This window comes from Lemur catta, chromosome 11 (genome assembly GCF_020740605.2).
Source record: "Lemur catta isolate mLemCat1 chromosome 11, mLemCat1.pri, whole genome shotgun sequence".
NCBI lineage: Eukaryota > Metazoa > Chordata > Mammalia > Primates > Lemuridae > Lemur > Lemur catta.
In genome coordinates this window covers 3,993,709-4,017,065 of record NC_059138.1, presented here as the reverse complement: position 1 = coordinate 4,017,065, position 23,357 = coordinate 3,993,709, and the positions used below count along the sequence as shown (strand labels likewise).

Sequence of the window (23,357 nt, the reverse complement as noted above, 5' to 3'; positions counted from 1 at the left end):
CAAGTGCTTATCATTTACTTTACTCATCATTACTTCTTACATTTCAGACTTTCTGGGACAATTTTCCTCCTTGAAGAATATCTTTTAGACGTTCCTTTAGGGAAGTAATTTTAGTGGTAAAGTCTGTTTTTATTCATGTGAAAATGCCTTTATTTCACCCTCATTCTTAGATAATCCACATTTAATAGTCTGCATCAAAATTTTTTGAATAATTTAATAGTTAAAAACTGAAAACTATATGTTCAAAGCCAGTGATACGGTAGGCAGTATCTTAATTTTGTATAGCATTTATTAAATGTTATGTCTGAGCTATCTTCCACATGCATTTTCTCTAGAGTCTCACAGTGACCCTAAGAAGAAAGGTACTTTATGATCTTCATTTTGTTTTGTTTTGGCAGGTAAATAGAATAAATAAATGGGATAAATATTCTAAGATTGGTAATCACTTTCATTATTCTTTTGGTTCTATCCAGCATCCCTGGCACCTGCTATCTATGTAACTTACAATGCACCATTTTGATCTCTTTCTCTTTAAGGCTGATTCTTTTTACAAGTATTAAAGTTTCTATAGTGCTCGCAAAGTCTCATTAGTATAACTTTTAGTTTAAAAGAATTTTTTATTAACCAGCATTCTTAATTCCTTCCAACATGTCAGATAACAAATCTTTTTAAGATAACTAAATCTTTGGTCTGACACATTAATATATAATTGATAATTTAAGTTAATATGAAAGTTCATTATTTTTTAATCATGTTCCAAAGGAATAAGTTATAAATCTATGAATAACAGTCTATTAAATTAACACTTCATTTATACAAAGGAGAAATGGAAAATCCTATCATAGTGAAGAGTAGAATTCCACTAAGAGCTACTAAGTTTTTCATATACACTTGTCCCACATACACACTTCACCAGACTAGAGTTTGAGACAGAAGGTAACTAACATTCATATCTTAAGAGCTAAAATGAGTAGTACTCTAGTTGTAGAGCAAGAGTCTTAATTTTACTAATCACACACAACGATGGGGGGATAAGTATATTCCCCCAACTTATAAATATTAGTTACTTACATTTAACATGTATTGCATGTAATATTAATAAAAGCACACACAAATGAAAATTGAAAAAAGATAACTATAAAATGTTTAAACTTATATGTATGGTAAAACTATTATTTAGTGAGAGCACATGGGTGTTAACAGAAAGATGACCCAACATAACTTGACTACCACTAGAATGCCATTGTTTTTAATTTCTTAGTGGGGCTGAAGGGCAAATATTGCAGGAGTGCTGTTCGTCTGGTGACTTTTTATTGTCTGTTTACAGTTCACTTCCTCCTTACCCCTCAACAAAAGTAGTCCCTAGACAAGGATTTCTTGCTTATGAGGGAGACAATCCCAGGAGGCCCCACGACGGAGTGGGAAGTGAAAGATGGAAGGGAGGAAGGCACTGAACCATGTGCTAATGAATGGATTATTGCTGTAAGCAACTGGGACTCTATCCTACTGGGGTACTCTGAGAAATACCTCAGTGTCCTCTAAGGACTGAGGAAACCAGGGTATTTATATACCAAATCCTGCTCCTCACTGGTTAGGGAGTGCCCTGCCTGCATCACATGCAGCCCAGCAGGCTCTGGCATCCAGAACACATCCTCAGAAGTCCTGGATTTCAGGAAGCTGCGGGTGAACCAGAGTAGGCCCAGGGCACAGGGGTGGGGCACAGACAGCATATGCTATATCTGCCATGCCTGCATTATGAAGAATATTATCTTCAATCTTGGTTTCTTTGCAGGATTCTTTTTAAACGCTTAAAAAGGACCTTTGTTAGATATGTGAATTTACAGTTAAATAGTTCTAATTGAATAGGTAGCATATAAATGAACAAAACACCAGAACACTAATGTAAATCCCTTCCACTTTTTCCACAAAGTAACTCAGATAACATGCATGACATGACTTTCTCACATACAGATTGAAGGAGACTGGTGGGGTCAATCTCAGTATCAAATATTGATGTAATTTAATCTTTTCCTGGATTAAAATGTATAAATATTATGGAATTCCTAAAACTTCCTTCCTCCACCACAATCCATTACCCTGTATCCCCATGAAGTACATGCTACCCATTCTCACTACCACTGCCCAGGTCTCAGTTGGAAATGATTCGGTTCATGTCAAGGTATGTCTGATCATTCTAAATAGGTAAGAAAATAGTAGTAACATACAGTTCTTACATAGTTTCAGCATTTGTCTAGCACTTAATGAGGAAGAGAGGAATATTTCAAAACAAACTTCACAGAATTCTTTGTGAATATCTTATTTCCCTGTGTTTTAAAAATTATACAGAAACCCAACCATAATGCAACTCCATCTTCAAATTCAGTGTAACTCAGATCAAAATGCTTTGGCATTCGATAGTTTTTGGTGTGAAAGACAGGTAAGTAGGTATATCCTTGTTTTCATCCCTTGGGATATAGAAGAAACAGCTCTACAGAAACATTTTACAAAATCCCAGGAGTTACATAAGAGATTAGAAATGCATTTAAACTTTCCTAAACAAATACTTAACTGAATTCCAAAAATGTGACACAAAGTTATAAAAGTCCATTTTATTTAGGCTGAAATATGTATATATTTAGTTTTTAAAAAGCTTAATACAAAGTTTAATTGTTCATATCACTTTGAATCATCTTCAACAGCCTAGAAACAGAATAGTCTGAAGTTTTATCGTGCTAGTTTAAGAAATCCATTCTGTATAGAAATACTGTTATGTTAATTCCCCCAGAGTTTAAAACTTTACAATCAAATCACTTTAGCTTAAAGAAAACTTTTTAAGACTTGCATAATACCCTGCAAAGAACTATTTTATGATGTATAGCAATAAAATTCAACCCCACTTTCTCCAATAATAAAAAAATGTTTTTTTGAACTGTTACTTTTTAAACGACGTGAAACTAACGAAAATTGGTTGCTGCTTTTAGAATCATCTTGTTTGGAGAAAAATATTCTGTGCTTTACCACCTGCTGCCATGCCTTACAGAGATAGGGTCTGTAGTCTACATCCACATCACACAAGCGTTTATAGGCAGAAGATCCTTCTGGTGAGTCTGAGGTTTTTTGCATTATAGTTTGTGTTGTTGCAACAAGAACCAAGCGATACTCATTTACAAGTTTCTCTAAGAACTGAGAACATTTCTTCAGAGTAGACTCCTGTAAGTTAACACTCTCTCCTCCATTGACACGGTCTATCCAGTAAAAAGCTGACAGGCTATCCAAAATCAAAAGGCAGAGACAGGGGTGACTACAAAACAAGGTTTCTAGTGAATAAATTGTAAGAAGTAAGTGGGTGCTACTATTGCAATATACCAAAAAAAGTCTTCCAAGGCAGCATTTTATTATTTCTTCAGAGCTTTGGGATAGTCTATGCTCAAGAATTGTAACAAGCCGAAGCATATCAAAATGGTAATCTGTATCAATAAATAAGACTTCTACTTCCAGTCCACCTTCTGATTTTGGAAGTATACATCGTGCTGTTAAATGATAAAGCATTTCTGTTTTTCCTGTTCCTTCTGGACCATGAAATTCAAGAATATAACCTGTATGAGATTTAAAAATGTCAGTCAAAACACAGCAGCTCAACAGTAAGGCTACAAACTGAAAAGTCCGCAAAAAAGTTAAAAAAAACATTTACTGGAATGTGAAAGAAAATCTAAATCCATTTGTCAAAGTGGATCTATATAAGCAAACAGAAATAAATAAGGAAATTAAAAGTGAATCATTATATTTCACCTCTGAGAAAGGAGCTGCCTATTAATTAACATCAAGAAAAATTCAAAAACAGACTGATAAGATTGACAGAAGTTTAGGAGAATCCCCTCGGGATGACTCCATATGCACTCTCACTTAAACAGGTGATATTAGAGAGTTCAGAATAAGTGCCACAGATCCAGGGCCTTTCAAAGATCTACTGGTTACTGTGGTACATATCATTTCTGGTCGTTGATTACACTATATCCATTCTGCCCCTTTTCATAAAGTATAAAACCCTAATTTGAGGGGGAAAGCAATGTGTCCACCTTCAAAACTATTTTTCTTATTCTCCCTTACAAAGAGAGGTTACGGGGTAACAAGTACAGTTGTAGCCAACGAGAGGCAAGGTGATGTCTGGTGGGGATTATTAGGTTTTGCTTTCCTATGTGAGGGCCACTTCTGCCTTGCTGCTCCCTTTTCTGGAGGTGAAACAGCCATCTAGAAACAGTGATGATGAAAGGTATGCCCTAGGGATGGTGAAGCAGGAAGACAGAAGGTGCCCAGGACTTGAATAACAATATGGAACCCCACACCAGCTATGTACACAGCCTGCCTCTTATATCACCTAGGATGTGAGGAAAATAACCCTGTACCAGGGTAAGCCACTAAGATGGACTTCTATTGCATATAGTTGAAAACAATCCCTAATTAAGGTTTCTCAATGTTATTGTGTGGAATAGTTCTTGATTTTGCAGTTTCACACATTATAAATGGTAAGAGCCCATGGCTCTCAGGTCCTAAATGTCAACAGCATTCCTCAACTGACAACACCTTTACACTTTCCCAAACTACCTTCAGTTATTCTTTGCTATTTGAATATCTCTTGAAACTGTGTCCAGATGCACAATAAATTAATTTCCTAAAAATCAAAGTGAACTACTCTGAACTGTCCTCCCTCCCTCAATGGCCTTGCTTGGTTGGAACAACTACTCTAAACTTTAAAGATCTTTTTCTTTATAGGTTCCAGCAACTCTCTTTAATTGAGGACAGCACAAGTTAAATCATACAACACCTGAGAAAATCGTCCTGCTTCCAGAGCTTTTCAAAATCTATTCTAAACAGTGATGTTCCAATTCTTGCTGGTTTGTTATTAGCAATTTATGGCTGAACCACTTGACTGGAATCACCATATTAAAAATGTAGATTCTTAGACCCCAACCAAATTACAGCCTAAGAATTCAGTTACTTTATTTCCTATTATTACTAACAAACCATTGTATATCGGAGCAGTCACAAATAATATATAAGAAATCTAGCAAGTTGCCACCATATCATAAGGTAGTATATAAAACCTCAGCCAATTTCTACAATAATCTTACAACTTGCAATTCTAAATTTACTTAAGAATTTAAAAAAATGATTCCAGCCTCAAGGAATAAAACTATTGTCATATTAACAACTGTTCATCAATACTTATATTAAAAGTTAACACAGTAACTAAACCTATATTCAACCAAGATGTTCAGTTTACCCTCTCCTATTATATTACTGAGGAACTAAGCTAAAACCCCTCCCCCTCAATTAATTCTTTTACTGCCCTAAGTTATAGAAGCAGAATAAACTACATGCACTAGATGAAAAAATGTTAATATAGAACCAGTATTAATAGTAATAAAGGAAAGTTAAAACAGTTTAGAAAGATTAAGTCTATAGGACACAATGGACCACGCAGAAGCACAAGATGGGGAAACCAATAAGCAGACTGCACAAGATCCTCTCTCTCCTCTCCGCAGCAAAGTAGCCAGAAGACATTGATCTGCAGCAACTAACCTGAATAAAGTACTTTATACCTGAAAAAAGGCTTCTTCATACAAATCTTATTTGATCCTAATAACACTCTGAGGTAGGAAAAGCAAACTCTATCATCCCCCACCGTCACATTTATCATGCTACATAATCACGGACTATTCACTTGATTGTATTTCCTGTTGGCTTCTTTAAGGTTGGGACTTGAATATTCTCTCCCCAGCACAAAACACAGTATCTTTTGAATGTACCTCATCAGATTACTTCATTCATTCTTTCATTTATTTATTTAGACAGAGTCTTGCTCTGTTGCCTGGGCTAGAGTGCCGTGGCATCAGCCTAGGTCACAGCAACCTCAAGCTCCTGGGCTCAAGCAATCCTCCTGCCTCAGCCTCCCGAGTATCTGGGACTACAGGCATGCGCCACCATGCCCAGCTACTATATATTTTTAGTTGTCCAGATAATTTATTTCTATTTGTAGTAGAGACGGGGTCTCGCTCTTACTCAGGCTGGTCTCGAACTCCTGAGCTCAAGTGATCCTCCCGCCTCGGCCTCCCAGAGTGCTAGGATTACAGGCGTGAGCCACTGCACCCGGCCTCATCAGGTTACTTCTTAAGATCCTCTTGAGAGCCATCTTTAGAATGAAAATGTAAGTCTTGATTGGTGAGGGTTAAAAGCCTGCAATCAGTTTTGGAACATAGCATTTTGAAAGGAAGCAGATGTAGGGAATAATAGGTATGTGTGGGGTGGCAGGTAGTGGGAGATGGTGGCTTTTGCTAGCAGAGTCCAGCAGGTATGAAGGCCCTAGACCAAGACATGGCACAGGGACCAACACAGGAGGCAAAGCAAGAACAGGATCAAACTGTCCAGTGCTAGGTGTGCCTGCCTCCAGAAACTAAGAGGTGCTTGGTCTTAGTTTTGCCAGGTCTTCAGTCCTGAAGGGTAAACCTTAAGTAGTGATTTAAAAGTTCTCAGAAGTAGGCTTGGAAGTACCTGTACAAATCAAATACATACACAAAGTAGAAATTTTTATTTCACATAGTACACGAGTATCCTGATAAGAATTTAGCTTTCAAAATGGTATATTTTGATGTATCTCTAGGTGTCACAAAATAAAAACATCCAACAGCCACTAGGATGTAAGATCCAAGAGAATAATAAGGGGCTGGATATAGCAATCTAGGAGTAATCTACACAGAAATAATAGAGAACAGAAAACTCTCTTTAATGGGTGGGTATGGATCTAAAAATTAAGAATAAAAGGCCAAAACACAATTCTTGGGATGCATCCACAGTTAGAAGAGTCAGCAGAAGACAGATAAAACAGAAATTTACTAGGAAAATAAAGAGGAAAAACAGCACAGGGCACAAAAGAAGGTTTCAAGAAAATGAAACAGTACTAAATAATAATATATGTAGCAGAAAAGTCATAAAAATGAAAAAATGACAGGGAAAAGATCCCTAAAATGGCCCAAAATAATGACCTTAGAGCAGCAAATGCGTAGTTGGCAAAGAGCACATTTAACATATTTTGTGAGTCAAACTTTGAAAACTGAAATACTTGGAAGATAAAGTAAAAAGGCACTATAGGGGACATTCACCACTTTTAAAGGAACAGTAAAGATGGAAATCAGACTGCAGGAAGTTAGGGACTACATGAGCAACTGGAAAAAAAATTCAATAGTTTCATGAGACCAGAGGGCCAAATGATAATTTAAAGAAATGAAAGAAATTCTGTGGTATAAAGGAAGGGACTCCATAGGGAAAGAGAATACATGATACTGGTCAGAAGGTAACTGTGAGATATCTCAGGATAATTCTGGAATTCCTAGAATAAGAATCTAATGAAAACTCTGCCAAGTATTTTCTTGGACAGAGGAGTGGTGAGCATAAACATCTTTCAGCATAACTCAAAAGACTACTTGAAGTCATTTATCTATATGATTTAACAAGGTTTTCTAAATCCACATATGCAGAAAGAAATCCACACATTAACTAAGGTAAGTATCCTTAGATGCTTGATTTGGCACAAATGAAACTGAAGCAAAGTATTACAGTTCGAGGTTAAATCTTTGGTTAGGAGATTTACAGGCAAATAATACTCTTTTCCTTTTATACATTAATAACAAAGTAGGTATAAAAGTCATGTAAATTAGCCAGGTATGGTGGTACAGCTCCTATAATCCCAGCTACTCAGGAGGCTGAGGAAGGAGATCACTTGAGCCCAGGAGGTGGAGGCTGCAATGAGCTACGACTGCACCACTGCACTCCAGCCTGGGCCACAGAGCGAGATCCTGTCTCTACTAAAAAAAACTAAAAAATAGTTTATAACAACTGGGGAAGTAAAATCTGCAAACTTGCAAATTACACATGAATATTAGCATTAAGATCCTTAAACTAAATTCCCTACAAATATGTTCAATGATGAACTAAAACCAGTTTTACTGATTTTATAAACATTTACTGTTTAATCATTAATATCAAAAATCACAATCAAATATGTTATCTAGAGGGGACATAATCCTTTTCACTTTTTTTCTTATATGTTTCTGTGAGCTGTTAAAAAAAATAGCACCCTTGTCCAGCCAAAGTACAGAACGTGACAACTTGTAGTAAAAAAAAAATCCCTATGGTTTGGCACTTGAAAATATTAAAGTAAATCAGAAAATCTGGATGGTTTGGCCTTGACAGTTACTCTTACAAATATAATGCTGTAAAGAGTTTGGGTAACAGATTGTCAGAAAGAGTTTATGAATCTAAAGATTCTTCAAAATAAGAAAAAGAAAGAAAAAGCCAAAAAATACATCATCTTGGTACCAACATACTAACTATATAACAAATATGTTAAATTTGCAGATTATAATTATTACCATGTTGAAGAAGTAACAAGTTGGTACATTGTACTGAAAAATTGCTATCTACAAAAGCATTAAAAATGTTTACAATAGCATTAGAGATGCCTATAACCCCTAAATCTTTTACTGCTTCAAGTTTTTCTACCACAATTTCTGATAAACTATTTTCATTGATAAATAATCCTTATAATCTCAGTCTTATATCTGCTACTGTTCCAATGGAGTATTCATCTAACTAGTTTTATAGCTCTATAGGATCTACAGTGGGTTTTTTTTTTTTTTTTTTTTTTTTTGAGACAGAGTCTCGCTTTTTTGCCCAGGCTAGAATGAGTGCCGTGGCGTCAGCCTAGCTCACGGCAACCTCAGACTCCTCAGCTTAAGCGATCCTCCTGCCTCAGCCTCCCCAATAGCTGGGACTACAGGCATGTGCCACCATGCCCGGCTAATTTTTTCTATATAGAATTTTAGTTGGCCATATAATTTCTTTCTATTTTTAGTAGAGACAGGGTCTCGCTCTTGCTGAGGCTGGTCTCGAACTCCTGACCTCGAGCGATCCACCAGCCTCGGCCTCCCAGAGTGCTAGGATTACAGGCATGAGCCACCGCGCCTGGCCCTACGGTGGTTTTAAGTAAACTTTTTTGGCTAACAAATCTTCCAATATAAGAAATTTTAAAGGGAACCCAGGCACATGGCATGTGCCTGTAGTCCCAGCTATTCAAGAAGTTGAAGTGGGAGGATGGCTTGAGCCCAAGAGTTCAAGGGCAGCCTAAGCAATGTAGCAAGACGCTGTCTCTACAAAAAAATGTTTTAAATAAATTTTTTAAAAAGAAAACACTAAAGGAAGTCCTTCAGGCTGAATTAAAGGACAGCAGACAGTAACTCAAATCCAAGTGAGGAAATAAAGAGCACAGGTAAATGTAACCACACAGGTAAATATAAAAGACAGTTTAAATGTGTTTTATATTTGTATATCCATTTTTTCATCCATCTGATTTTAAAAATAACTATTCTTATTTTTTTTTTTTTGAGACAGAATCTTGCTCTGTTGCCTGGCCTAGAGTGCCATGGCGTCAGCCTAGCTCACAGCAACCTCAAACTCCTGGGCTTTAGCAATCCTACTGCCTCAGCCTCCTGAGTAGCTGGGACTACAGGCGTGCACCACCATGTCTAGATAATTTTTTTCTTCTTTGTAGAGATGGGGGTCTTACTATGTTGCCCAGGCTGGTCTCAAACTCCTGGCCTCAAAATTGATCCTCCTGCTTTGTCCTCTCAAAATGCTGGGCATGAGCCACCATGCCCAACCTATTTTTAATATTTTGAGAAAACCCCACACTGTTTTCCATAACGGTTCCACCATTTTACAATCCCACCAACAGTGCACAGGAGTTCAAATTTCTCCACATCCTCACCAACACTTGTTATTTTCTGATTTTTTGACAGTAGCCATCCTAATGGGTGTGAGGTGACAAAGATGGACATTTTATAAAGATAAATAGATCAACCAGCAGTAAGACATAGTAACATGAATACAATACATGTAGCCCCAAAATACAAGAAGCAAAACCAGACAGAACTGAAGGGAGAAACAGACGATTCAACAATGTTTGGAGACCCTAATACCCCACCTTCAATAGTGTATAGAACAAGACAAAAGATCAGCAAGGAAACACAAGACTTTAACACTAAAAACCAACCAGAACTAAGAGACATCAATAGAACACTTCACCCAATCACAGGAGAATACACAATCTTCTCAATTGCACATTGAACATTCTCTAGAATAAACCATATGTCAGGCCATAAAACAAGTCTCAATAAACTTAAAAAGACTGAAATCACAGAAGCATGTTCTCCAATCAGAAAAGAATGAAAACAGAAACCAGTAACAACAACAAGAAGCTGTAAATCTTCCCGACCTTGGATTAGGCAATGACTTCTTAGATATGCTACCAAAGCATGAGTAACAAAAGACAAATTAGACAAACTGGACTTCACCAAAATTCATAATCTTTGTGCTTTAATGGATACTACCAAAGCAGTGAAAAAACAACCCACAGAATGGATGAAAATATTTGCAAAATCATATATTTGAGAAGAGACATATCTAGAATATATAAAGGACATTTACAACTCAATAACACAAAGACAAATAACCTGGCTTTTTAAATAAGCAAAGGATCTGACATTTCTCCAAAGAAGGTACAGAAATTGCCAATAAGCACATGCAAAGATGCTTAACATCTTCAGCCATCACGGAAACGTAAATCAAAAACCACAATGAGACATCACTCCTTACTGACTAGGATGGCTTTAATCAAAAGGACAAACAATAATTATTCCCAGGATGTGGGGAAATTGGAACCATCACATCCTACATTCCTGGTGGCAAGTAAAATGTGAAACTACTGTGGAAAACAGTCTGGCAGTTTCTCTAAAGGTTAAATGTGGAGTTGTCATATGACCTAGCAATCCCTGTCCTAGGTACTATGAGAACTGAAAACACCTACATTATTCATAACAGCCAAAAATAGGAAACAATCCAAATGCTTATTAACTAATAAACAGATAAACAAAATGTGGTATTACCCATACAATGAATATTATTCAACAATATAAAAAGAACTATGATAGAAGCTACAATATGATGAACATTGAATTATGCAATTCCATGCAAATTATGCAAAGTGAAAGAAGCCAGTCACAGACAACCATATACTGTATAATCCCAATTATATGAAATGTCCAGAAAAGGCAAATCTATAGAAGCAGAAAGTAGATTATTTGCTTAGGGCTGAGGGACATGGGGGAAAATGAGGGGTGACAACTAACAGACATGGGTTTCTTTATGGGGTGATGAAAATGTTCTAAAATCAATTATAGTAATGGTTGCACAACTGTGTGCATATACTAAAAATCACTGAACTATACAATTAAATGGGTGAATTATATGTCTATAAAGTTGCTACATTAAAAAACCAAAAACAACCTAAGCACATAACCTTCTCTGTAAGTTTTCCCTAGTGTAGAAGTGCTAATAGAACAAGTAGATACCTATTTTCCCTGCTGTAGAAACACTAACAAGCAGGTACCTAAGGACGTTCCTTTAATTCTATAAACTTCTAAAGAGAAAGAATAAACTATAAAATAAAAATAAACTATAGGCCAGGCGCAGTGGCTCACGCCTGTAATTCTAGCACTCTGGGAGGCCGAGGTGGGAGGATCGCTCGAGGTCAGGAGTTTGAGACCACCCCAAGCAAGAGCGAGACCCCATCTCTACTAAAAATAGAAAGAAATTATCTGGCCAACTAAAAATATATAGAAAAAATTAGCCGGGCATGGTAGCGAATGCCTGTAGTCCCAGCTACTTGGGAGGCTGAGGCCATAGGATCGCTTGAGCCCAGGAGTTTGAGGTTGCTGTGAGCTAGGCTGACGCCACGGCACTCTAGCCTGAGCAGAGCGAGACTCTGACTCAAAAAAATAAAATAAAATAAAATAAAATAAAATAAAAAATAAATAAATAAACTATAATAACAAAACTCCTATAAACAGTGTGTGTTGGGGTAAGAGGGAGGTCAATGTATAACCTGAAGATTTACTTCAGATAAGCCAAACTCCATCTTATCTGACTCAGATGTCATGATCTGTTTCTCATTTTTTAATTATACAGTTTAACCTATATAACTTCTTGCTAGGAATATATGAAAAAATATTTCTTTTATAAAAGTTAATTTATGACACTATATTTTCATTTCAGGTTGTGTTTTTACCATGCTCAGGTGAATCTTCATCAGCAAACAGATTTGGTTCTATTTCTTTCAAGGAACTTCTACCTTCAAGTCGGGCAAGGAGCTTACAAAAGAAAAGAGAGAGAAGAAAAATTCATTACTTAAAAAATACAAAATCCTAGAAATTTACATATATACAATTTTCCAAAAGTCTAAAAGAATGAATTCATAATTTTGAGGATTTGGAGGGAAATAGGAAATACTGTTTAGGAGAAATACTGTGTTAATTGATTCTTAAATTTTTCACTTTTTGTTTATGAACCAAATACTGATGGTATAAAATGAGTCTGTGCTCTCAAATAACTGGATGGATAGGGACAAGCTGCTACATCCAAAACATTTACCTTCCTTACACCTTTTTTTTTGGAGACAGGGTCTCGCTCTGCTGCCGAGGCTGGAGCGCAGTGGTACAATAGCTCACTGCAACCTCAAACTTCTGCACTCAAGTGATCCTCCTGTCTCAGCCTCTTGAGTAGCTGGGACTACAGGAATGCACCACTATATCTGGCTAATTTTTTTATTTTTTGTGCAGACAGGATCTCGTTATGTTATCCAGGCTAGTCTTGAACTCCTGACCTCAAGTGATCCTCCAGCCTTGGCCTCCCCAAGTGCTAGGATTGCAAGTATGAGACACCACATCAGCTTCCTTCCTTATACCTTATAATTATCTTCCTGACTGTACTTCTTACCATGCCTGATATACAGCTATCTGCTTTGTCTGCCCTATTCTACAGGGTGTCCCAAAAGTCACCATACATAGGGAAAATGGGAAATTGTAGCTAAATGTACCTTTATTCACAAAATTTTTCCTTCGTAGTCTCCATACAAAGAAAAAATTTTGTAATGAATATTTTGTACCTTTATTTACAAAATTTTTCCTTCGTAGTCTCCATACAAAGAAAAAGTTTTGTAATGAATATTTTGTAAATAAAGGTACATTTAGCTACAAAATTTCCCATTTTCCCTATGTATGGTGACTTTTGGGACACCCTGTATTGTCAGCTCCTTATCTGGGTGGAGGGGAAGAGGACAAAGGAAAAAGGCGGAGGAAAACTTCCTTGAGGAGCTAGCACTTGAGTGGTATCTCAAAAGCTAAGTAGGAACCCATCTGGTGAAGGGGGCATCATACCAGGCACACAAGACACAGCACCCAAAGTGCAGAGGCTAGAAACAGTATCGTGTGTAGGTAAACTATTAATACAAGCAAATTTGAATCGCTAGAGCTTGTAGCATGAAATAGGAGATAAAGTCCTGAAAGCAGTCCAGAGCATGGAAAGTTTTAGATGCCATGTTTAGGAGCTTATCTTTGGCTTGTAGACAACAGCAACCGGTTTGAAGCTAAGCAGTGAGCTGCAGTCTAGCATAGGTAAGAGTAGACAGTTGAGACTCCAAAATCAGACCTGCTAGGTTACTTTTCTGGGCCTCAGGTTTCTCATCTGCAAAGTGAGGATGACAAACATACATCCCTCATAAAGTTGTTGAGGATTAAATATGTTAAAGAGTGCTTGGCATAGAATAAGCACTATATAACCGTGAGCTATTATTATCTGCATTTCAAACAGATTGTGGTTACCAGGGGATAGATTTGAAGAGAGTAAAACTAGATATGGAGAGAAGGCTGGAGTCTGTCACACCAGTCTGGAGGAGTACCTGCACTATGACAGAAGTAGGATGACAGGAAGCAGAATTCTGTGACTGATTTAAATGTCAATGAGGGAAATGTAATCAAAGCTGATTTTCAAGTTTCTACAGAATCTGTACAGATTTGACAACTTTTCTATTCAACAAAAGAAAAAAAGCATATCACAAATGGGAAGGGAGGTCAACATTTATTTGTTTTTAAAAAACCCAATCAAAAGTTTTGGAAAGATTTCCTGAAGCGATGAAAAAGTTCTAGACATCAACTTAACAAGTATGTGCAAAGCACTGTGCTAGGTAGAATGGAGACTATTCTACCCTCAAAGAACCTGCAGTCTAGATCCTCTAGAACTGTGGTCCCCAACACTCGGGTCGCGGCCCATTACTGGTGCGTGGCCTATCCGTGGCCTATTAGGAAACAGGCTGCAGATCGCCACCACACCACTCACCACACTCGCTCACCACCTATGACACCCAAGTCCCTGTATCCCCAGTCCGTGGAAAAACTGTCTTCCATGAAACAGGCCCTGATACCAAAAAGGTTGGGGACCACTGCTCTATGAGATTATATTACAAAACAAGGTAAAGATACAAATAGGGTGCTTACAGAGTTATAGCAAAGAATCTAAGAGCATGTCCATGGTAAAAACTATTTTCATAAAAATATTAAAATAAAATATAAGGCATTATTTGCCTTTCTGACTACGCTGACATTTACACTGATGGTATAAAAGCAGTGGTGGGTAAAAGTGCTGCTGACATCCAGCACAATCAAGGCAGTGGCATCGAAATGTATTAGTGCACATTGTATTCTTTACCACTCCCAGTAGAACAAACAAAACCAGTTTTACCTATGAATGTCTTTGATGAAGCAATAAAAATGAATAGTTTTATTAAGTTGTGACCTTTGAGTACACTTTTAAAAATATTCTTTGTGATGACATGGGAAGCATACTGTGTAGTAAATAATTTAACCTTGCCCAAAGAGAGGTCTGGGCTTTGCCCTAGGCTTCTGGGAGGTAATCTCTAAACCCTTGGAATGTCCTACCTAATAAAAGTATCTGTGTTTACCTGGGGGCCTTCAGCCACACCAGATAGTCTGAAGAATGTGGTTTCCCTTGGGGGCTTTGGGTCGTGTGGTATCAAGTCCACCCTCTTAAAGGGCTGGAGGCTAAGGTCAGCTATGTGGGTAGTAGACTATGTCTTCATGGAAGAGCCCCGACAAAGACTCTAGACACCAGAGTTTGGTTGAGATTCCCTGGTTGACAATATTCTGTCTGTTGTTCTACACTGTTGCTGGAAGAATTTAGCACTGTCCACGACTTCACTGAGAGAGGACAACTGGAAGCTCTGTATATGGAACTCTCCTGGACTTTGTCCCATCGTGTCTCTTCCTTTGTCTGACTTTAATCTGTATCCTTTTGCTGTTGTAAACTATGACTGTAACAGCTTTCAGTGAATTCTATGAGTCCTTCTAGTGACTTATCAAACCTGAAGGAGTTGTGTTGGTTAATTTTCCCTGTCAACTTGACTAGGCTAAGGGATACCCAGATAGCTGGTAAAGCATTATTTCCCAACGTGTCTGTGAGGGTGTTTCCTTATGAGATTAGCATTTGAATCAGTAACTGAGTAAAAAGGAACTGCCCACACCAGTGCAAATGAGTAGCATCCAATTCCTCTATTCTTGAGCTAGAACATCCACCTCCTGCCCTTGGATATAGGAGTTCCCTATTCTCAGATTCTCGGACTTATACAAGCGCTGCCTTCAGCCTCAGACAAGGAGGCAGGGTCTTGCTCTGTCACCTAGGCTGGAGTGCAGCAGCATGATCATAGCTCACTGCCACCTCTAACCCCTGGGCTCAATGAATCCTCCTGCCTTGGCCTTCTGAGTAGCTGGGACTACGGGTGTGTACCACCACTCTGGCTAATTTTTTTAAAAATTCTTATAGAGATGGGGGTCTCACTATGTTGCCCAGGCTAGGCAACTATGTTACTCTTGGCCTCAAGCAATCCTCCCGCCTCAGCCTTCCAAAGGGTTGGAATTACAAGCATCAGCCACCATGCCTGGCCTCCTCATATACTTTAACCAGAATAATATAGGTTGCAATATTAATAGAGTAGATACAGGCAGTGAGAACCCAGTTAACCTCCATTAAGCCAGACATTAAAAAGATTTGCAAGTATGTAAAACAATGTCAGTTTTCTCACTAAGTTTTTTTGTTTAGGAAAATGTAGCTAATTTCCATAAAAACATATATTATTTATGATAATATCCAATGGGTTTAATTATTATCACTTGTACACAAATGTAAATAATTAAAATTTTTTAATTCCTCAGTTTCATTGACAGATATAACCAACATAAACAACAGCTCTTTGGAACCTTCAGTGATTTTTAAATGTGTAATGCAGTCCTAAGACCAAAAAGTATAAGAACCACTGTTTAGCGTATATATAGGCCAAGCGCAGTGGCTCACACCTATAATTCTAGCACTTTGGGAGGCTGAGGCAGGAGGATCCCTTGAGCTCAGGACTTCAAGACTTACCTAAGCAAGAGTGAGACTCCCATCTCTGCAAAAAATATAAAAATTAGCTGAGCATGGTGGCATGTGCCAGTCCCAGCTACACAGGAAGCTGAGGCAAGAGATCACTTGAGCCCAGGAGATAGTTGTAGTGAGGTATGATGATGCCACTGCACTCTAGCCTGGGCGACAGAGTCAGACGAGACTCTGTCTCAAAAAATATAATGGAATCCTCCTCTCTCAGAATTCCTTGTAAGACAGTAAATACAGTAGTCCCCCCCCCCCATCCACAATTTCAGTTACCTACAGTCAACCACATTCCAAAAATATTAAATAGAAAATTCCAGAAATAAACAACTCATAAGTTTTAAATTGCACACCATCCCACTCCGTCCCACCTGGGATGTGAATCATCTTTGTCCAGCATATCCATGCTATATATCTGCTTATTACTGTATAGCAAAAAACACAGTACATATAGGGTTTGGTACTACCTGCGGTTTCGGACATACACTGGGAGTCCTGGAACGTATCCCCCATGGATAAGGGAGTACTACTGTACCTCCCAAAATCTGACATAGACCTGACTGCTACAGAAAATTAAAATTAATGATGTGGTCCATATTCAAGGACTGAGTCAAAGGAAGTAAGATATAGTCAACCGGCAGAAGGGAAAGAGGAGTTCGTTAAGGGTAAAGGGAAAAAGTTCCTTTAATCCTCCTAGGAAACATTAACACATCAGGCAATCAGAGCTTGGTGATGGTGGCCATTATGATATTAATAATTCAATTATTTCTCTTGATTCCCTAAAGCAACTTTTCTGAGGCAGAATTTCCTAACTAGAAAAAGAATACACAGTAGACACAATAATTTTAGTCTATCTGGCAGCTTCACTAATATTATAAATTAATAGATTTGGCATTTGTATTGAAAATCAGTATCTGCTAGGTTTTGTTATCATAACAATAGCTATCTGATAATAGCTACTATTTGTGCTTCCTGTGGTATCAGCAGTACATACTTTTTTTTTGAGACAGAATCTTGCTCTGTTGTCCGGGCTAGAGTGCCGTGGCGTCAGCCTAGCTCACAGCAACCTCAAACTCCTGGACTCAAGCAATCCTGCCTCAGCCTCCCGAGTAGCTGGGACTACAGGCATGCGCCACCATGCCCGGCTAATTTTTTCTATATAGATTTTAATTGTCCATATAATTTCTTTCTATTTTTAGTAGAGACGGGGTCTCGCTCTTGCTCAGGCTGGTCTCGAACTCCTGAGCTCAAACAATCTGCCTGCCTCGGCCTCCCAGAGTGCCAGGATTACAAGCGTGAGCCACGGCACCTGGCCAGTACACACTTTATATACATTATCTCCTTTACTTTTCACATCAACCCTATTTGTTATTCTGTTTTCAGATGGGAAAACTAGTAAAGCCAGAGCCAGGATTTAACCAAGATCTTTTTGATTCCCAAAGCCTGGAATTTTTCTACTTTGCTATATAACCTCAGCAACACTGATTCAAATCAAATCTGAGCACCGGGACTAAACTGAGTTTTCGGACAAATTAAGCTAAGGATCAAACCAATCTGAGGTCCTGTCTAAGCAATCATCTGACTTCTTTCGACCATTTCTCTTAGTTGAAACTCTAATGCCAACAAGGTGTCCCAAATGTTTGTAGCAGCAGCAGCATCATCATTATTGGAGTATTAATATATAGCTTGCAAATTATATAGATATTTATCGGTAAAAACTTCACGCAAGTCAATTGTGTTCCAGGAACTGAGGTAGGTGCTGGGGATATATAGATACTGCAGACACAACTCCTGTCCTTAAGGATTTTTTTTTAATTTTAAGAGAAAAGGTCTCACTATGTTGTCTAGGCACATCTTGAACTCCTGGCCTCAAGCAATCCTCCCTGCTCAGCCTCTCAAAGCACTGGGATTACAGACATAGGTCACAGTGCCTATAAAATGAATTACTAAGGAAATATAGTTGGACTGAGGGCCCACTTTAGTTTGATGATTATAAACTTAAATCAGTCAGCTTAGTTGCAGTTTTCTTCAGTAATGTTCAGCTGAGTGGACAGTTGGGTTTAAATATGATTAGGTGAGTAGTTTAGAGGTATAGGAGCAAGGAATTTGATGACAATTATAATGAAATATTTGTAACGATAGAGCATGGATTTTATTCTGGGTAAGAAGGGAAATAAAAATAGAAGGGGGCCAGGCGTGGTGGCTCACGCTTGTAATCCTAGCACTCTGAGAGGCCGAGGCGGGCGGATTGTTTGAGCTCAGGAGTTCGAGACCAGCCTGCGCAAGAGCGAGACCTCGTCTCTACTAAAAATAGAAACAAATTGTATGGACAGCTAAAAATATATATAGAAAAAATTAGCCGGGCATGGTGGCACATGCCTGTAGTCCCAGCTACTTGGGAAGCTGAGGCAGTGGGATCGCTTAAGTCCAGGAGTTTGAGGTTGCTGTGAGCTAGGCTGATGCCACGGCACTCACTCTAGCCCCGGCAACAGAGTGAGACTCTGTCTCAAAAAAAAAAAAAAAAAAAAAAAAGAAGGGGATAAGTATTCTTTTATTAATAAAAGTCTGTGGTTTCACAAAACCAATTATTGTGTTTTAATAAGATATTAAATATTTGTCTTATTGCATATTTGTCTTTGGCAAAATGGCCACCCTGTAGCTTTTCTTCCTAAGAAAATCAGCCATTGTTATCAATAAATATTTATCTTGTTTACTATGCAGATACTGTGTTTGGTGCAAAGGATACAAAGAAGTATAAGAACCCACCTTCTTGAGGTAGAGCTGAAAAGGAACTGAGAAATCATAGTCTACAAACGTTTAATGACATCCAAAATCACAAAACTTGTTCCTGGCAGAGCCAAGACTAGAACCAAGGTCTCTGAACTTCCAGTCCAGAATTCTTTACCTCAGCCTCCAAAATATGTCACTACACAATTCCTGAAAGAATGTACAATATTCATAAGTTAGGGTTAGCCCTGGGAAGTGATAATGGGGGTGAAGAAGTTTCCTATTTTTCACTTTGATACTACTGGAATTTTCTGCTGTGAGTATGAACTGCTTTAATAATGAATATAATGGGGTTGGTCAGTTTTAAAAAACAAAACAAAACAAAACAAAACACAGGCCGGGGGGCAGCGGCTTACATTTGTAATCCCAGCACTTTGGGAGGCTGAGACAGGAGGATTGCTCGAGGCCAGGTATTCCTATTCGAGACCAGCCTGGACAACAACTCCATCTCTACAAAAAATTTTTAAAAAATTAGCTGGGTCTGGTGGCAGGTACCTGAAGTCCTAGCTACTCAAGAGGTTGAGGTGAGAGGTTTGCTTGAGCCCAGGAGTTCAAAGCTCCAGTGAGCTATGATTGCACCACCACACCCCAGCCTGAGAAACAAAGCAACACCCTCTTAAAAAATTAAAAAAAAAAAAAGCAAACATATGCTTTGCTGTGCATAGCAACAAAAACTGGAAAGATGCTTCCAGTTTTCTATTCATCAATTATTTTTAAACTCAAGACATATTACATTTTTGAGAAAAAGCAAAGTACCATTATTTAACAACTACATGCAAAGGAAGTCCTTTGATGGATAATACCAAAATACTACCACAATCATGGAAGCTTTTCTAATAACCTGAGATATAAAACTAAAAACCCCATTGCTACTGTGCAAAAACAAGGTAAAAATGGGTTGTTCTACTGTAAATTGTCAGATTGACAAATGCTGTTCTTCATTTTATTTATTTATTTATTTAGCTTGTCTTCTTTAAATCAAGGGCTTATTATATGTTTCCCACTCATTATCTGGCTTACCATAAATTGCATCCCTAGAACCTGTTAAAAAAATATTATTTGCAACTTTGTTTTCTTCAAGACCCTGTATGAAGTGTCTTTTCCCTACTATTCACAAGACAGGTTCACTATTTTATAAGGTTGTAGTTCTAGTGAATTAAAATTTTAAAGTAGCTTATTTCAGTTTCTTAGGTTAGCTTATGGCTTCAGATATCTCCCTCAACATAATACTTCCAAGTGGAACCTATACAGTAGATGAATATGCAAAGAAAGAAAATAGTGTCCAAACTAATTAAGCAGAGGCCATACAGTTCCCAAAGACACTTAAAGGGAAAGAGGCTTGCTTAGTTGGTTTTGTTAATAAAGTCATCTGAGTTTAACATGGGTTTCAAATTATCACTTAGATAAGGTTTTAACTGTAGCTGTTCTTATAGTAAGCATTAGTTCTACTCTTTAGGAGGAGAGGTTGTTAAACTATGTCCAATATGCCAAGTCCAAAAGTTTAAAAATAGAGTTTTATTAAAACACAGGCATGCTTATTTGTTTATATATCTATGGCTGCCTTCATATTAGAACAGAAGAGTTGAGTAGTTGTGACAGAGACGGCATGACCTGCAAAGCCTAAATATTTACTATGTGGCCCTCTACAGAAAAAAAAATTTGCTGATTTTTTTTACAAATTGCTTCCTCTCCCTCACCTACATAGAAGATCCTTCATACTCTGCCTATTTCTCAGGACTTACGTCCCAACTTGTTCTCCCTCACTCCCTTTGCTCCAATGATACAGAGCTACTTGCAGTTCCACTAAATAAGCTATGATCTTGCTTGACTTAGAACCGACGTATTTGCAACTGTCTTCGCTTTGAATGTCATTCCCTCCTTGCCAACCACTACAAATGGTTCTTAAAACACCAGTTCAGTCACCTCCTCCTGCAGCTAGTCTTCCACGATGCCCGCCCCTCTACTGCATAGCACGTTTTTGTACACATACTGTAATTCTTAAGGCAGCCTAGCCTCCCTTACTAGTTCTTTAACGGCAGAGATTGTGTCTTTGGCTTTCCTCCTATCCCATAACCAGTGGTTGAACACAGTGAACGCTTGACACTTGTTGGTTCAATTCCTGAATACATTCTTGCAGGGTATCAAATGGTTTGTGTGGCTCTAGAGATATTTAGGCTGCAATTGTATGCCGCGGTAGCGAGGGCTTGATGCCAAAAGCAGAGACAACGTGGACTACAGGGAGCACATGAAACAACCTACTCAAATACCACCTGTTCCGGAAAGCTATAAACGCGCCAGCTGGCGACCCCTCCCGTTTCCTAGCTACTCTTGCGTAGCTTACGTGTCCAACTGCAGTTGAACTGTGACAAGTTTTGGACCATCAATCTGGGCTCGCAGTAAGTCCTCGCATCTATCACGCACGACTTTCTCCGCCTCCGCCTGGACCTCCCACCTCGGAGGACTCCCGGCTCCCCACGGGCTGACTCGGGCCCAGGTGAGAGGCGAGGCAGGGTCCAGGCGAAGCGCCCTCTCCCCCAGCGCGCGCGCCCGCGAGCCCCGGCCCGTCCCCGCCCGGCCGCTCCCTGCGAACAGCCCCGCCGGGCCGCGCCGCCCAGGTCCTCTCGGGCCTCCATTTCCCTCAGCTCCCCTCGCCCGCCAGCAGCCCTGTTCTCGTCTCCCTCGCTAGCACTCCGACGGCTCTCACCTCGGTCCCGGACTCGGCCTTATGGAAGTCACTACTCATCGCCACGAAGACTCGGCACACAACAAACTCAACCTTCCCGCCACCAACGCCATTTACGGACTGCATGAACCACACAGCCAGTCAGACCCGCCAGGCCGCGCGCGTGCGCGCTGCGCCGGGCCTGGGCCGGGGAGGCGGCGAGCATGCGCCGTAGTGTGCGTGCCCTGCCCACGTGACCGGTACTCGCGCGTCCCCCGCGGCGCTCTCTTCCGTCTCCTTGGAGACCGCGAGGGACTCCTGGAGCTTTTGTTTTCTTTTCTTGTCATAAATTTCGGTTCGTTATTACTAAGTAAAACTAGCAGTATGTACTTAATTTGTTTAACTATTAAAATACATTTACTGAGCAAGCAGGCTCTCTTGTCCATTCTTAGGTTGAAAGCCTCTGGTTGTGTTTTAAGAGTCATGGTTAATTCTGAAAAAAAAATAAGAAAAAGTATACAAATGTAAAAGATTTTTAAAAGTATACTGAGTCTGGATTTGTCAAGTTCTTTTTTGGAGAAGAATTCTATTACTATTGGCTATTAAGTGTCCATTTATATATTATTAATATATTATATATAATATGTTCTATTATATATACTGTGTGTGTATGAGAGATACATATATATGAGATTGAGATATATATATATGAAAAAGAGAGTTAAGTTCTGGGAATACTACAGAGGATAGGAGGCACGCCTGAATCGAGTTTACAATCTATTAAGGCATTTACTGGAATGTGTTTTTAAAATTCACTTTCCGACAGCTGTATCTGTTGTTTACTTGGGCAAAACTGTGAGGCTGGCACTCTCACTTCTCTTCTCCTTAACACCCTTGCAGCTGTGTAATTAAGAAATAATGATTATAATAGTTAACACGGTGCTTAGTATGTGTCAAGCACTACCCTAAGTGCTGTATATTTAATAATCTACTTAATCCTCACAATCCTATGAAGTAGGTACTGTTATGACCCCCATTTGTAAAAAATGAGGACACTGAGGCACAATCTTGGCCCATGATACTTTGTTGACCAGATTGTAGTGAGTTGATACATTAAAGGGAAATGGGAGGACCATGTGTACAGACAATTCTTTAAAGAAGCTTGGCTGTGAAGGAAAGAGATAACAATATTTAGGAAAAATATATAGGATCAAAGAAGTGTTTTTTTTTTTTTTTAAGAAGGCAAAGACCGGGATATATTTAACTGCTGACAGGAAAGAGCTTCTCAAGACTTAATGGTTAAATACATGATCTGAGAAAGGATATTTGATGGAGTCAGGACCTAAAAGGGGAAGTATAGATATAAGGTTTATTATTTTTAATTTTTTTTTTTTTTTGAGACAGAGTCTCACTCTGTTGCCCGGGCTAGAGTGCCGTGGCGTCAGCCTAGCTCACAGCAACCTCAAACTCCTGGGCTCAAGCAATCCTCCTGCCTCAGTCTCCCGAGTAGCTGAGACTACAGGCA

General features: G+C 38.8%; 1 protein-coding gene across 2 annotated transcripts in view; it reads right to left on the bottom strand.

The window, feature by feature from the left end:
- The window catches only part of XRCC2 (X-ray repair cross complementing 2), a 66,118-nt gene extending 44,127 nt beyond the window's left edge, over positions 1–21,991 (bottom strand). Inside the window, exons 1-3 of one of the 2 annotated variants that reach the window (XM_045564553.1) lie at positions 21,875–21,991; positions 12,179–12,260; positions 2,260–3,596 (exon numbers count right to left, since the gene is read on the bottom strand). In XM_045564553.1, the coding sequence (XP_045420509.1) occupies positions 2,866–3,596; positions 12,179–12,260; positions 21,875–21,979 (918 nt within the window). In that variant the 5' untranslated portion in view covers positions 21,980–21,991 and the 3' untranslated portion in view covers positions 2,260–2,865. Of the gene's footprint in view, positions 1–2,259; positions 3,597–12,178; positions 12,261–21,874 lie in introns of those variants that run through there. The other variant, XM_045564554.1, reaches the window with a different exon arrangement.
- Between the last annotated feature and the right edge of the window lie 1,366 nt (positions 21,992–23,357).